The sequence below is a fragment of the Camelus dromedarius genome, chromosome 7, assembly GCF_036321535.1.
Source record: "Camelus dromedarius isolate mCamDro1 chromosome 7, mCamDro1.pat, whole genome shotgun sequence".
Taxonomy (NCBI): Eukaryota; Metazoa; Chordata; class Mammalia; order Artiodactyla; family Camelidae; genus Camelus; species Camelus dromedarius.
In genome coordinates this window covers 39,010,057-39,026,421 of record NC_087442.1, presented here as the reverse complement: position 1 = coordinate 39,026,421, position 16,365 = coordinate 39,010,057, and the positions used below count along the sequence as shown (strand labels likewise).

General features: G+C 35.8%; 2 protein-coding genes across 4 annotated transcripts in view; both read right to left on the bottom strand.

The window, feature by feature from the left end:
* The window catches only part of NT5C3A (5'-nucleotidase, cytosolic IIIA), a 36,043-nt gene extending 21,727 nt beyond the window's left edge, over positions 1-14,316 (bottom strand). Inside the window, exon 1 of one of the 3 annotated variants that reach the window (XM_010988067.3) lies at positions 14,077-14,316. In XM_010988067.3, the coding sequence (XP_010986369.1) occupies positions 14,077-14,214 (138 nt within the window). In that variant the 5' untranslated portion in view covers positions 14,215-14,316. The remainder of the gene's footprint in view (positions 1-14,076) is intronic. The other 2 variants (XM_010988072.3, XM_010988070.3) reach the window with 2 other exon arrangements.
* The window catches only part of LOC105095863 (RP9 pre-mRNA splicing factor), a 115,723-nt gene that overhangs the window by 80,907 nt on the left and 18,451 nt on the right, over positions 1-16,365 (bottom strand). The gene's annotated exons all lie outside the window — the stretch shown is intronic.

Here is a 16,365-nt window from a genome sequence, read left to right as displayed (position 1 = left end):
AAACAGAAATTACTCATATCGCTCCTAATGCAAACTCTAAACCTGAAACTGATATGCCAAAGAGCAAAGAACTTCCCATACAGGACTCAAATATTTGGCAGATTTTTTCTCCCCGTCTAACACTGAAACTGGCTGTCTTTATCAACAGAGAAAAGGATATCCATTCAAACTTCTGAGTTGTTACAACTTTTAGATACTGCCAATTATTCAGTTAACTTGAAAAGTTTAAAATGATCACTTCATATTTTGCCATCAAAAAAGCTCAAAAATTTGAAATACTGAAAAAGCGAAAAAGCCACAGAAAATGTATCAATTTAAATCTTAATAACTTATTAATTGTTTGACTTTGCCTTTAATCTGTGGGCAGGGAAGTTAAGGGAATAAAGATATTATACTAATTAATAGTTGTATATGAAAGAAATCATTTCATAATCCCGCATAAAACCTGAGGTTAAGTATAGTTATTTCTCAATAATCCAATCTATGACTTTGCTAACTCACAGTTAGTTTACCAATTATCATTCCTCCGTGGAATGTATTTTTAAACTTCAATCTGAACTTGGATGACAACCCTAGGAAGTTACTCCAAACCAAACAATGAAGCCATATAAGGAAGACAATTCAGAAAGAGGTGAGGTGCAATACTCTCTATAAGGACTCTTGCAACACTTGTTCTTGCTAATTGCTGCATGATGTAAATACAAAGACCATTTTTTTAAAACATGCAAAACACCTGTCTAGGCATCTGACTTCTATCAAAACTTCTCTGAAAAAGACAAGAGTCAACTAACTTCAATACTGTGACTGTTCAAAATAAAATTGAAACAAGGTGCTATAAGCTATAAATGTTTACATGAATATGGTTTAAAATATTTAATGAGCAAAAACAGAGATGAAAACATGAATTGTTAGATTTTGGAAAAATGAAAGGCAAGTAAAGATTTTCTCATAAGTTTTTCTTTCACTTAAAATCATTCCAAAAACTTATCCTATTAGGTGACTGTGAAGTTGATTGCTGCATTTATGAATTTACACACATATATACAAAGTGAGGAAAACCTATCATTCTAATCTCAATGCATTTCTTAAAAACTCTATGCAAAAATCTGAGATTAACTTAATTTTCAGAAATTCAAAATAAGTGCTTGAACATAATCTATTATCTTTTTTTTTTTAACAGTTTTGCCATTTTGTTTTGTTTTGTTTTATGAGGGGGAGGTAATTGGGTTTATTTATTTATTTATATTTGGAGGAGGTACTGGGAATTGAACCCAGGACCTCATGCATGCTAAGCATGCTCTCTACCACTTGAGCTATACTCTCCCCTCTAATCTATTATCTTTTGTTACTTTCTTACTTAATAAAGAGTAATAAATTCTGTAAACTCCTTTAGAGGAAATGACATTTATGTTGCAATAAGTAGGTCAAGTTCAAGAAAATCATATGTAAGACAATACCATAAATGAAGGAAGTCTTTCCTAACTCTGCTCTCAAATGTACTATGTTCTAATATTTCAAGATGCTTAGCACTGAAATTGTTGTTCCTATTTTATCTGAATTTCTGTGCCTGAAATGCAACAAGAAGAAAAACTTTTGTTTTAATTTTGGACTCCTTCCACATCACACAGTTGGTATTGTGTATGTTGAAAAGAAACAGTATTGTTGAGGATTACTATTTTGGCATAAGTTATATTAAAAATGGTTAAGAAGTTATGCTATTTAAGCTTTTATTATTTGGTGTATTATAACCAGTACATCTAAAAGGAGAATACAAAGACTTAACCTACTATTCCTTCTTTTTGCGGTGCCAGATAAACTCACTTAAAACATAGTAAGGTAAGAAAACAATGAAGAAAATTATCTTAAAGCACTTCAAGTTCATAAATTAATAACTTGTAGTAAAGAATTATTTGAAATTTTATGTAGGATCAGTGGTTCATAACTTGAGTTTTAAAAGTAATTCTGAAACATGGACAAGAGGGTGAAACATACCTAATTTCACTTATGAATACAGATATAAAAGTTTTAAATAATGAACCAATAACAAACTAAACTCAGTAGTATAATAATCATCTAACAGGACTGAATCAGATATATTCCAAAAATCAATGAACAGTTATCACAGAGAAATGATAGGATCACAGGTGATTGTATTTTCTTTTTCATACTCTGGTATACTCTAAATTTTCTATAACAAATAACATCTTATACCTAGAAGAAAACAAAGATTATTTTTTTAAAGTTACATGTTTCAAAACAGAAGAAAACAAAAGTGTATCTACATCTTTAGAAGAAATGGACATGGCATATGTTAAGTCATGTTTATAAAGATAAAATGCAAATTATCTATTGAGCCAAAATCATAATACCTTACTATTTTTTCAAAGTAGCTTTCCTCATTCTATGGCTGGGAGGGTCAACTAGTGAGTAAGTTATACAAACTATTTAAACAACATGCTATATTCTCCTCCTACTCTGGCTATAGAATGAAGTCATAATGTGTAAATAAGTCATGTGCAAATTAAGGTCAGTAAAACATTCTAAAGTATATAAGTCATTTAAAGGTTTGAAAAGGAGGGTCACATTTAGACTGCTCAAAAATGGAAGTGAAACAAAAAAACTTGGAAAAATATATTTCTAACATACTCTCATGGTTAAAATCATCATATAAAAGCCCATGAAAATCAAGAAAAAGAACTCAGATGATTCAGAAAAGAAGAAAAATAAATGGCCAATTATCTTAAAAGTTCAACTTCAAAAGTAACAGAAATACTTGAAAAAAAAAAAACAAACTATCATTTGGTAAAAATGAGAAAAAAAAGTGATATCTACTTCCAGGCAACCACAGATCTAGGTATTTGAATATACTGCTGGTGGAAATATAAATTGGTACAGCTTTTCCAGAGGGTAACCTGGCTTTGACCCAGCAATTCCATTTAAAATCATGGACATTCACAGATGCTACACGAATGTTCACTGATCCACTATTTACCACAGAGGAAAACAAGAAACAATCTAAATGTTCAACAATGAAGAACTTGCTAAAAAAAAAAAAAAAACTTGCTAAGTAATTTATGATATCTGTGTATAACAAAGTAATAATAATATAGTAATTAAAATTAGTTTATTGTTAAGGAAAAATTTGATAAGTGAATAATCTTGTTAAAAACAATGTTACATCATTTTGTGAAAAATGATACTTAATAGTTACATGCATAGAAAGAAAAAGGAGTACTCACTAAAATACGGGCTTTTTTTGGCGGTTAAAATTGCTGATTACTTCTTTTTGCTTAACTATATTTACTAATTTTATATCATCATATATAAGAAATAAAAAGAGAAAGAATCAAAGGGAAAATTAAGTTTAAAATCCACACATGGGGACCCCATGAGTTAATTTTTTGAAATCTATAATGAATCACATTGAGCTGTGCTTGTTTTACGTATACTAGAGGGCTCTCAAAAGTGAGTCAAATTCATATAGCTTTATCCTTTATAATAACTCCTGTTTCTCATACAATTTTAGTGAATTTAAATCTCAGTAACTGAAAATGATACAATTATATATCCCAAGCCTCCAAGTGTGCTACCCAGGTCAGTTGAACCATCTACAATTATGCCAGCAAGCACGCAGAGTTTATGCTCTGTTTTCTAAAGTTCTAGTGTGCTCAAGCTAAAAACTGTTGGCATAATGCTGGGCATCTCTCATTCCTAGTCTTTTAAACTTTAAGATATATGATAAAACTAGCAATTTAGTTTTTATCTCCAAATTTGAGGGCCCAAACAGAATACTGTTTAGAGATAATTCTTAAAAGCATTACTTAATATGAACCTACTATACGAGAACATCATATCTAAAATAAAGTTGGGAAAAGAATAGCTTTATTCACAAAAGGAAGAGGATAAAAGAACTAACATTTTATGGAATTACTAGCATGTGGTAGAAACTGTTTGGCATTATATGTATATAATCTCTTTTTTAATCTTAGTAACAACCTAGATAGACATTAGAATAGTATACTGTTGGAACTCTCCCGAAGTGTAATTATTTAAAACAAGTGAAACGAAAAATACTAACACAAAGACAGAACATACTCTAATATAATACTCTGAAGGAAACAAGGGGGCAGGAGAGTTTTTAGGTGAATCTTCTCCAAACTACAGAACTGGAAACTGAGACTTACAAAACTGAAATTTGTCCAAGGTTAAACCATTAGAATGTGGCAGAGCTGAGATCCGAACCAGAGATTTACCAACTACTAAACTCTCAAACATGTATTACATGACCTCATTCCTTTACAAAGTTCAGATCACACATTACATAACTGGTTAAAGAAAGAAAATTCTGTATCTCTTCACTAAACAACAATATTTATAATATGCAGAGAATAACAGAACAATAACTATGGAACAGGAGATAGATGTTCCTAACCTACCAAAACTAGAAACATGTGACAAAATCATATATAGTACACAGTTGTGCACAAAAGACAAAACAGAATAAAGTATTTAATTAGCTTAGAAAGATAAAAAATTTTAAAGACCAGCAACATAAAAACACCTTATTAAAGAAGTAATTCTCATTCCCAACTGGGGAAGTATGTTTTACTCAAAAGTTTCAGAGAGAGCTAGAATCAGGTTGAATGCTGGCTGTTACTAGCTATAGTTCTGAAGCAAACTAATAGACAATTACAATAATTATCAGCTGTACTACATTTTAAGGATTAAGTTAGGTGAACATGTAGGGTGTACCCCGAAATTTCAGTTCCATTTCCCTGGTTACAAGGTAATAGGGCAATGCCAAAGTAGTTTTTAATTATTTTCTAGTTCTAATGCTGGTGTAGCTCCCTTTTCTCTTAAGAGAACTTCGGTAGGTTTCCTTGTTATAACATTTCACTATGCTATAAAGCTAGGTTACATTCTGAAACTTTTTCTGTCTCCATCAAAATCAATCCAGTGTCTCATTCTCTTAGAAGGTTAATGGTGTGACTGATAGAGAAATCAAGATAAACTGACAAAACTGTTCATCGGGGAAGACTGCATGATGATTTTTTTGATGATGGTATTCTGAACCCAGACTCCATGTGGGACATTTGAAGTAAAGTAAGTGAGAGGACTGTGCCATGACAAGTCTTCAGAGGAGATACAATAGAGGCAGGAAGGATCTTGCAGGAATCCACACCATGTTAAACCTGTGACTATCTACTTCCACCTACTTACAAGCAGGAACTTGCCAAACAAATTAAGCAACCCTCCAGTCAATTGCTAAACAACTCTGTAATCTATGAGCACCTTGAAAATGAAGATAACATATATTGAAAAAAACAGACAAATGGCACTTATATTTTTAATGGCAGAAGACTGTCATACTTGGCTTAAATTTCATAGGTTAATGTTTTTAGGAAACGAAAAATAATTTTCTCTCTACTCTTCTAAGTTCTTGCCTGAGACCCTCTGACTAAAAACACAGATTAGCAGATAAAAAAAAATTGTACCTATAAGAGCCCCCATGAAGATATGAGGCCCGAAAGTTGCCAGGCAATTGAGGCTTATATACCAAATTGAGCCAAAGAGAAAAGAGGTAGGGATCTGGGGCTTCAGAAGGGAGGAAGGCAATTCACAGGAAGAGGGGAAGAGCAAATGTTTGGTAAACAAACATTTGTCCTGCTATGCAGATAAATCTCTCAGATTAAAATGTGATCTTTGGTAATAGCTCTCTTCCTGGTACAGGCCACTTTTCTAAATTTTCAGGCAGTTAAGAGGAGGTAAAAAGCTTTTCCTGAGTCGGCTGAGTCTTGACTGCCTTCAGCCCTCAAATAATCCACAAACAAAAATGGCACGTTTTGGGGTGGCATATTCTGCTCTCCTTCAGGTTTAAGCAACAGAGTAAACAGAAGTGCATTAACAAGAAAGGTAATTTAGAAACGCAGCACTGTGCCATAGAAGAGGGAGAAGTCTGCCACCTGCTGACAGAAAAACAGAATTATATACTTTCCCTGATTGCTCTTTAAGGGGGGAAACCTATCAAGTAAGGTTCATGACATTAGATTTCAAGTAAGTTATTACACGAATATATAAATGACAACCTCTAATTTCAATGAGAATAAAGATTAAAGTAGGATTTCAGATTATATGTATGTGTCTTAATTCAATAAATAATGCAATGCCTGAATTATTTTAAAAGCAAGTAAAAGAGAAATATATAGAAATGATTTAAATTATCGGAAACATTCAAACTGCTATAAAAATTAAGGAAAACCCAAAACATTTAGCAAAATTATAAAATCTGTGGGGGAGGGAAAATAATTTTCCCTCTACCCTTCTGGGTTCCTGGCTGAGACTCCACTGTAATAAAAGACAGATTAACAGGAGAAAAACAAACAAGCTTAATAACATGTACAGTATACTTTCTGTATACATGGAAGATACCTGGAAAACTGAGTTAACTCACAAAATGGCCCAAGTCATCACCTCAGACATCATCTCCAGCTAAAGACAAAAGATGTTGGGCAAGGGAAAGCTAAGTTTCAGGCAAAGCACAGTAAACAAGGAGATGGTTGTTATGCGAGTTAAGACCTCTGGTAAGAGTTTCTATAGATTCAGTCATCACCCACTTCCTAGTACACAGAGGGAGACACCCCTACAAATGGAGATTTCCCTTATAAATGTAAATTGTTTTTATCAAAGGTAACCTCTCCTTGGTTTTCAGAGCTTCTCCTGTGTCAGTTTTTTTTTTTTTTTAAATAATGAGCCTAAAATGATCCTTATACTAAAGAAGCATATTTTGGGGTTACAAATTCTGCCCCCTTTCAAATTCTATAGATTTCACCTCTGCAATCTGTCAATTTTCTGTCTTCCTCTTTCTACTGCTCCCACATAAGTCTAGAGAGCCATGAATCAATCAATCACAACCCCCCACCCACAAAGCCAAGATACAAAGAGGGAAAAAAAAAGGAGCAGCACAATTTTTCCTCTCTTGGATTGGCCTGCTCTCAATTCTCAGGGGTGTACTATATTTGTCTACCTTTTTCCTTCACTAATACATCTTCTGTTTATATCACGCTCTCTGTCTCCCATTAGAAATTATCTTTTTTTGCCCAGTGACTAAGAACTAAGGTAACTTTTATTCCCCTCCTCCCGGTAACACTCATTACTCTGCTTTCTCTCTTAACACAGTAATTGGCAGCCACAATATTCACTGTTTGTGAGCAATTAACCTGGATGTTTTGTGACTTGTAAAATTTTGCTAGTGGCAAGAATTTGAATTGTTTACTTTAATGGTTCTCAAACTTCTGCAAGCCTCAGAATCACCTGAGAGGCCTGTTAAATGAAGAAAGTAAAAGGATCTAAGGATATGATGGCTTTTAGCCAGAAAGAAAATTCTTGGGTAAATTAAAAATATTAGTATCTGGTTCAAATGTGGCTTCATGTGTTATGTAAATGAATTTGTAACAAAATGAATACACAAAGAAACAACTAATGAAACTAAAACTTTTCCAGGAAGTATTCTAGCTAACATAAAAACAGCTCACTAGATAAGATATCAAACTTTTCACTGAAGTTGAAAATGTGGTTAACCTGCTACATGAAGATAATACAGAGGAAACACAACAAACGTGCTTTGAAAAGACAAAAATCATACATCTGGTACAAACATTTCCATATTTGCAAACTGGAGATTCAAGATAACCATGGACATATACTTTTCTAAAGTTAAGAGTTCAATGGATTTTCCTTATTTTACAATATACACTATTCAAACTGGACCAATCATGATTGCTATCCCTCAAATACCACAACCATCAAACACTACCCAATGTAATCTGTTTCTTTGGGGGTGTGTGTGTGTGTGTTTTGAGAAGATGGCTTTAATAATCTGATATTTATTTTTGATTCACTGCTTTTTTTTTTTTGTCTTTTGATTGAAGTATAGTCAGTTACAATGTATGTGTCAGTTTCTGGTGTACAGCATAATGTCCCACTCATATATTCTCCTATTTCTTTGAATTCCACAAAGCCTTCCATTGATCTCTTTCACATTTATATTCATTCACTCTAGAAGTACTGTTAAGTACTAGTTTTTAAGCTAGTTGTGACACATATTTGGGAGATTAGCTTCTAAATCTCATTAGCACGTATAAAGGCAGTGGCCATGTCTCAGGAACTATTTAAGATCTAGATATTTGAGGTGTGAATGAATAAACCTTTACTCTTGGGGGTGGACAGAAGATCAAAGGTATTCTGAGTCTGTATTCTGTACTGCTGTATACCAAGTACTTGGAATAGTTGAAATGCTCTATTTTTCTAGCAAGCTGACTGGACTACCAGTAATATATTATATACATGTGTTTTCATTTGATCGAATATTGAATCAACATTTACTGATACGAAAAAAGAACAGGCACTATAGTGTAACATGGTAGACTGCTAATTACCTAACTAAGACACACCCTCCTCTTCTTTCTTACTAATAGAATCTCAATTTTGTGAGAGGATGGCAAATTGCTCAACCAAAAAAAAAAAAATCCTCAGTTTCACTTACAGGTAGGGTGACCATATGAACTGTTCTCTCCAATAACATGTAAGGAGGAAGTTTTGCTTATTAAGTATACTCTTCCCTGCTTCATCACTTCTGCTGTCTGAAAGATGAACATGTTGGCCAGGACTACAACAGCCACCTAGCGACCACGAGAAAAGCCAAAGAAATTTCAAAGACCTCTTCATATCTTTGTACCCCTTAATTAACACCAGTAACTGCCTATTTTTTTAACTCCTTGTTACACTAGAAAAATAAAATCTGTATTGTTTATTAAAGCCACTGATTGTGGGACTGTTTCTCTTGGTCAAGTGCAATTAATTAAAAAAATACAACAAGGAACTATGTACCAGTCCAGACCCTTCAAGAACATATGTAACGGTACAATACAAGAGACTATATAAATTGCTAAATTATGAGAAATCATCAAGAAATGTCACAGGAGTTCAGGGAATATGGTTCACAGAACAAATCAAGAATTCAAACAGGTGCTAAAAAAGGTCATAGATTTCTGTATTGATATAAATTAGATAAAACCTGAGTTATAGGGATATCTTAAAAGCCTATGTAATAGTGTCAATCCACTGAAGCACTCATGTAAATCTTGATTTTTCTCCCCAATCCCCTTTCCTAAATATATCTAAATACAGACTTAGTAGTGGGGTTTCCACTTAGAATAGTACCCACAGAACATCTGATATCTTAAGATAGAAGAAAGGAAGACGTTTTTATTAGAAGTTTATCTCCAGGAAGGAAACGTACTAGTTTCAAAAACAGCCCCAGCTATTTAAGGAGTAACTGTTGATCTGCACAAGGAAGTCATAAGTACTTGAGACATGTTTAAATTAGAAATGACAAATTTAACTGGTTGGGGAGCTGCGAGTGACAGTTCCATCTCCCCTGTTCCTGCTGTCCAAATATTTTCCACCCTTTTTGTTGCTCTTTAGGGAACAGTGTTAAGACTATACATTTGTTCTGGTTTTGTGCTTGCATTTTATTTCATTTGTTAGATACTTCTACTTTGGGAGAGTTCCACCCCACAGCCCTCTCTCCAGTTTTATAGAGCTGTAACTGACATATGTCCCTGTATAACTTGAAGGTATACAGTATAATGGTTTGATATACATATACTGTGAAATGATTACCACAATAAGTTTACTTAGCATTCATCATCTCATACAGATACAATAAGAAACTAAAAAAAGAAAAGAAAAAGAAAAAAATGTTCTTTGTGATGAGAACTTTTAGGATTTAAAATTTTAAATTTATTTTACTTATTTTTTGAGAGGGGAGGTAGTTAGGTTTACTTACTTACTTTTAGAGGAGGTACTGGGGATTGAACCCAGGACCTTGTACATGCTAAGCATGTGCTCTAGCACTTGAGCTATACCCTCCCCCTAGGATTTAATGTTAACAACATTCCTACATACCCTACAGCAGTGTGAGCTATAATCATGTTGTACACTATATCCCTAGTACTTACAAACCTTGTAACTGTAAGTTTGTACCGTTTGACACCTTTCTTCCAACTACTTTGGGAGAATTTAACAAAGGACATGAGAACTGAATAACATTAAACCATCTCAAACTCCCAAATTTAACCCTTCCCCCCCACTTCCCTGGGTAACCATAAAATTGTTTACTATGTCTGTGAGTCTGTTTCTGTTTTGTAGATGAGTTCATTAGTGTCTTCTTTTTTTACATTTGCAAATATTAGCCACCATATATAAAAATGGGTACAAAAAACAAAATTTTTTCTGTATAGCACAGAGACTATATTCAATATCTTGTAATAACTTTTAATGAAAAATATGAAAATGAATATATGTATGCATATGCATGACTGGGACATTGTGCTATACACCACTAATTGACACATTGTAACTGACTATACTTCAATTTAAAAAAAAGATTAATCCATCTCATCTTTTTTTGGAGTTAGTTTTCTACTGGAGAAAAAGAAGTAACCTGCTGGTAAAAAATAAAACTAAAATATATTCTAGTAACCCCCCAAAATTAGAAAACTGCTGACATATGCAGAAATAAGCACCCATGAATCAATGAGTAGTGTAGTCAGCCATCTGTATTTGTGGGTTCTGTATCAGCCATTCAACCAACTGAAGACTGAAAATACACGGGAAAAAAGTTCCAGAAAGTTCAAAAAGCAAAACTTGAATTTTCTGCTCACTGGCAGCAATTTACATTGCACTTAAATTGTATTTACAACTGTCTACACAGTATTTACACTGTACTTACAACTATTTACATAGTATTTACATTGTACTTACAACTATTTATATACCATTTACGTTGTATTAGGTATTAGAAGTAATCTAGAGATGATTTAAGGTATATGGGAGGTTGTGCATAGGTTATATGTAAATACTACACCATTTTATAAAACAGACTTGAGCATCTTCAGAGTTTGATATCCAAGGGGGTCCTGAAACCAATCTCCCGTGGACACTAAGGGATGACTGCACACTCTTCTAGAGAGGGATGTTCCTCATTCCTTTAAAAAGGCATTTTGTCCACCTGTGTTATCTATCTCCTGCCTTCCTATCTCCTCTGGAACTCAGCTTGATTGATTACTCCCTCTCCTCTCTTCTTTAAGCACTAGTTTTTCACTACCCCTCTGGTTACCAATGGTCATGGGCCAACTATTCAAAAACAAAACAAGACAAAACACACCTTGAAGGCACAGGTATTTCTTGTACTCAACAATTCAATATAATCACTTTCTGATTTTTTTCACTTCATTGTTTTTCCACTGACTATTCAATGTACAAGACTTTTAGTCCAAATTCTGATCTGTGCAGACACAGCTGACTCTGCCCACTCTTTTGGAACAGTGTCCTGTTATCTCACCTCTGACACCTCTGTTTTCCTTACTGAATACCCATTATATGTCAGTATTCTCAAGTTTTCTTTTTTTTGTCTCGCTGCAAAGTTATGGATGAGAAATTATAACCATCTCCACTATTACCGCCAGGGGCTAGACATTTGACAAAGTACTGTTTCTAGTCCCAATTTATCTTCTGAGTTCCTGCCCTACATTTTCAGTTGCTGTTGTTAAAAACAATAGGTAATGTATACAGTGTATGTTACTACGAGCCAATATATGGACCAACAGTAAATAAAAGCTTTTCTAAGCACTTTACCTATGGTAACTAATTACTGACATTTCTACTTGTCTACTCTCTGATCACCTAAAATTTAACACAACAAAGTTACTGTATTGTTCCACATTGTCTCTGCCTCCTCCCTCTTTCCCCACACCTTTCTTTCTTGGCAAATAATGTAGCCAGTATCACCATTTACTTTGTAACCTCCCTGTGATTAATCTCTTTATTTAATGATCATAAATAATAAGCTCTCAAATGATAGCAATTATGTTTACTGTGTTATCTTATGTAGTCTTCACAACTACCCTAAGAAGTACTATTATTATCTCCCAGTTAGTAGATGAAGAAACAGAGACTCAGAGAGGTTAAATAACTTGCCCAAGATCACACAGCTTGATAAATGAGAAAGTCTAGATTCAAAGCTAGGTTTGTATGACTCCAGAGTTTGTACCACTGCTGTCTGTTGATTTTATTTATTTATTTATTCACGGATTCCTCATTTCCTAGTCTAGGTCCTAATCATCTTTTACAAGAAACACTGCCAACATCCTCCTAAATTATTTCCTTCTTTCCAGGCTCTCCCCTTCTACCCTATCTTGTCTAAGTGATCCTTACAAAATACAGATCTGAACATGCAATTATCCTATTTAAAAATCATTTATGCCCACCCTCTTCTCACTCCTTGGACCACTGCTACAAAACAAAGGGCTTTACAAGATTCTTTTACAATCTGGCTTTTTTTGTCCACATTCCCTATCTCTTCCTTTCAAATACACATCTGTATATTCTGCTGTAACCACAATATTACTTGCCCCTATGCCTTAATATAACATATTATGTATATATAAAGTAACTAATTTCTATACTACAAATAATGGGCCTTAATTATTTTTCACAAAGATGGTAAACTGTTCTTACAATGGCTTTTTGTGGATTTTATGAAAGCACTGACTTTTAGCTCTACTTGGTTTAGAAGAGAAGTGATAGACCAATCTACAGTCTAAGTACATACAGGAAGGTATGGCAATTAGGGTTTCTTCCCACATATGTATTACACATTTTTGCTGTGGAGCAAAAGGAAGACAACCAAAGTTTTCTAAAAACGACAGCAACATAAACAAAATTAAATTTTTGAAATTAAAAACATTTGTCTACGGCCATACCACCCTGAATGTGCCCAATTTCGTCTGAAATTAAAAACATTTGCTGCTGTGATTAAAGAGATGGAGAAAATAAGGTAGGTAATAATAACCCAAGACTAATTTTACTCTATCAATAAAAAAAAAAACAAAAAAAAAAACCCTAGGAATACTATTGGCATATGAGAAATGCGGGAGTTTTTGTTTTTTTGTTTTTCTATGGAAAAATATTTCTGCATTCAACCTGGGGTAAATAGCAAACAACACAACAAAGTTTATTTGATCAATAAGAACATATAACTGAGACTAAGTATTCTAAATACATGAACCTAAAATTACATTATCTAGAACAGTGGTAAACTATCAACTGATTTGTCAAAAATATTTGACCTCAGAGGGAGGGAAATAGCTCAGTGGTAGAGCATATGCTTAGCATGCTCGATGTCCTGGGTTCAAACCCCAGTACCTCCATTAAAAAAATTTTTTTGACCCTAGATTACACGTGTAGCATCTTCAGGAGTATACAAGGGACAATGCACTCCAGTAAGTACATTAGAATTCAACTCACTGGGTAAACTGTCTTGATGAGTGGGCTCTAATTAAAAAACAGAAAACTAAAAACTAAATTTGCTCCCCACACTGTGGAGCAAATATTGCTTACTATGTACCTCAAATGAAAATCTTGGAACACTCTCATTCAATAAAATTGGAAATAAATTTCTAAGGTGTTATGTAAGAGGTCTGGTGGAAAAAATGAACACAAAGATACTTCCCAGCAGTTTGAGACAAGAAGGAAAAACATTCAATCACAAAACAAACAATTTGGAACTCCAAGTGGGTTAAGTGGCATTCCTTTTATTAACCACTGGGAAGTTACACCTTTTCATAATTTAACTCATCCTAGCTACGGGGCAAAATCAACTCCATCGGAATTAGAAGAGTTGCAATGGTTTGACGCGGGATGCGGGAGCGGAGAAACCTGCCAAGAAAGTTCCGTTTATTTCTTGAAAAACGGGTTTTGTAGTGGGAGGCAGCTTTTTCCGAATCATCTATTTGCTTTTTTGTTTCAAACGGAGACCTAACAAAGGCCACGGGAAACCGAGTGCCGCCGTCAGGGTTCAGACCAAGTCACCGAGCGCGCGGGTCGCCGCACGCGGGGCGACCGGGTCGCCTGTGGGCCCCTCGCGTTCCAGCAGCTGTCGGCGCGGGAAGGCGAGGCCGGACGTACTACCCCGAGGCCCCTCAACCGCTCCGGCGCCACGAACCCCGCACTCACCATCTCGATGATCTTGGTCTTCCGGCCCGTCTTCCTCTTCAAGGTGAATATGTACTGGGCCAGCACCACCCCCGCCACCAGGGCGCACACGCTGGCGCTCGCTACCGCGCCCACCCTCGCCACGGCCGCTCGGTCCATGGACGGGGCCTCCTGCGCCTCCCGGCCCGAAGAGAAGAGATGGCACGCTGGCTGCCGGCCTCGGAAGCGCCGACCTGCGGAATAGCCGGACGCCCCGCCCCCGCAGGAAGCCCCACCCACGAGCGCCGAGCAGGGGGAACCCGGAGGGAGAAAGGAATGGCCTGCGTGGGAGGCCAAGGGGCGAAGCGGGTCTTATCACAGCTGGGTCCGAGGAACTGTTTAAGGATGAGAACCAGGCAGGCGTTCATTCCAGCCCTGCTCAGTAGAAATCTGATTACAACCAGGCCCAATGAGAAAAAAATCCTCCGCGTTCCACTCGCCTCAGACATTCAGGACTACAACTCCCAGAAGGCATCGTGGCGCAGCTTCTGACTTGCGCAGAAGCTTGAGTGAACTGCTGTGACAAACTGCAGGGTTCGGCAAAGGAAAACGGAATAGGAAGGTGACTTACAGAAAGTGAGAAAATATCTGCAAGCCGTGTATCTGATAAGGGACTAATATTCAGATTATGTTAAAAACTACTGTAAGTCAATAACAACAACAACAAAAACCATTAAAAAACAGGCAAAAGAAGGGGACGGTATGCCTCAGTGGTAGAGTGCATGCTTAGCATGCATGTGGTCCTGGGTTCAATCCCAGTACCCCCATTACAAATAATGAATAAACAAATTAAAAAAATAAACCTAGTTACCTCCCCATTTTTTTTAAATAGGCTAAAGAAAAACTTAAGAAAAAAAAAGGCAAAAGACTCGAATAGGCAATTGGCCAAGAAGCTCAATATCACTAATCATCAGAAAAGTGCAAATCAAACCCACAATGAAATGGAATATCACTTCACACAAGTTAGGACGACTGTTGTCAAAACCCCCAAAATTAAAAGTGTTGGTGAGAATATGGAGGAATTGTGCACTACTGATGGGCATGTTAATCAGTGCAGCCACTGTGGAAAAAGTGGAGTTTCCTCAAAAAATTAAAAATAGAATTACCATATGATCCAGCAATCCTACATCAGGGTATATTTCCAAAAGAATTGAAAGCAGTAGTCAAAGAAATTTCAGCCCTCTCATGTTCATTGCAACACTATGCATAATAGCCAAGATGTGGAAACAACCTAAATAAATAAATGGTCATCAGTAGATGAATGGACAAAGAAAATGTGATAAGATAAATATATACACATGGAATGCTATTCAGCCTTTAAAAAGAGGAAAATTATACAGTATTTGACAACATGGATGAATCTTGAGGACATTATGCAAAGAAAAGTGAAATAAGCCAGTCACAAGAAAGACAAATGCTGCATTATTCCACTTATCTGAGGTAGTCAGACTCTTAGAAACAGTAAAATGGTGACTGTGGGCTCTGAGGGAAGGGGAAATGGAGTTGTTCAATTGAGTAGTGAGTTTCAGTTTTGCAAGATGAAAAAGTTCTAGAGATCTGTTGCACAACTATGTGCCTATAGTTAACACTACTGTACATTTAAAAAATGGTTAAGTTGGTCAATTTTATGTTATGTGTTTTCGACCACACACATATAACAAAGTACTATGACAAGAGAGGAAAAATGGCTTGAAGTTAGGCTGGAGCAAGGAGGTGTTTTTTTCCCTGCTACATCCCAATCACCACCTCTTCCATCATTTTCTCTTTGTGAGCAGCAGGACTTGTTCTCACCTGCCTGGTCTCTTTCAAGGGATTGATGCAGTTTTCCGTGCTTTTTTCTGGGGGGTGACAAACAGGGGATGCAGAGAAGTTCCTTGAGGGGAATCACTCCAACTCCTTGGAGCTGGTGGTGCTATCTGGTGAGGCTCTCTTTGTCAAGGACATGGAACAAATTGGAGCAGGAGAATGAGAGGGAGTAGTAAGGGTTGCTCTTCTCTGCACTCTCCACCCTTGCTCTAGTACTTTAAGTCCTAGGACCGTGGCAGGAATTCTTAGAGTGAAATTTGTGGAGAGAGGGTTCTTAGAAAGGTGAGGTAGGGCTCACCTGAGCAGGCATCTGGTAAGAAAACAAGTTTGGAATTAACCACTCGGGGCATAAATGCCTGTTTTGTTTAATTTTGTGGGCAAGATTGAGCCTATGATGCTATGTAATGATTTGGGGGATACAGAAGGACTGACTTCTTAGGAAAGATGTTAGATTTTTTTTTGGTT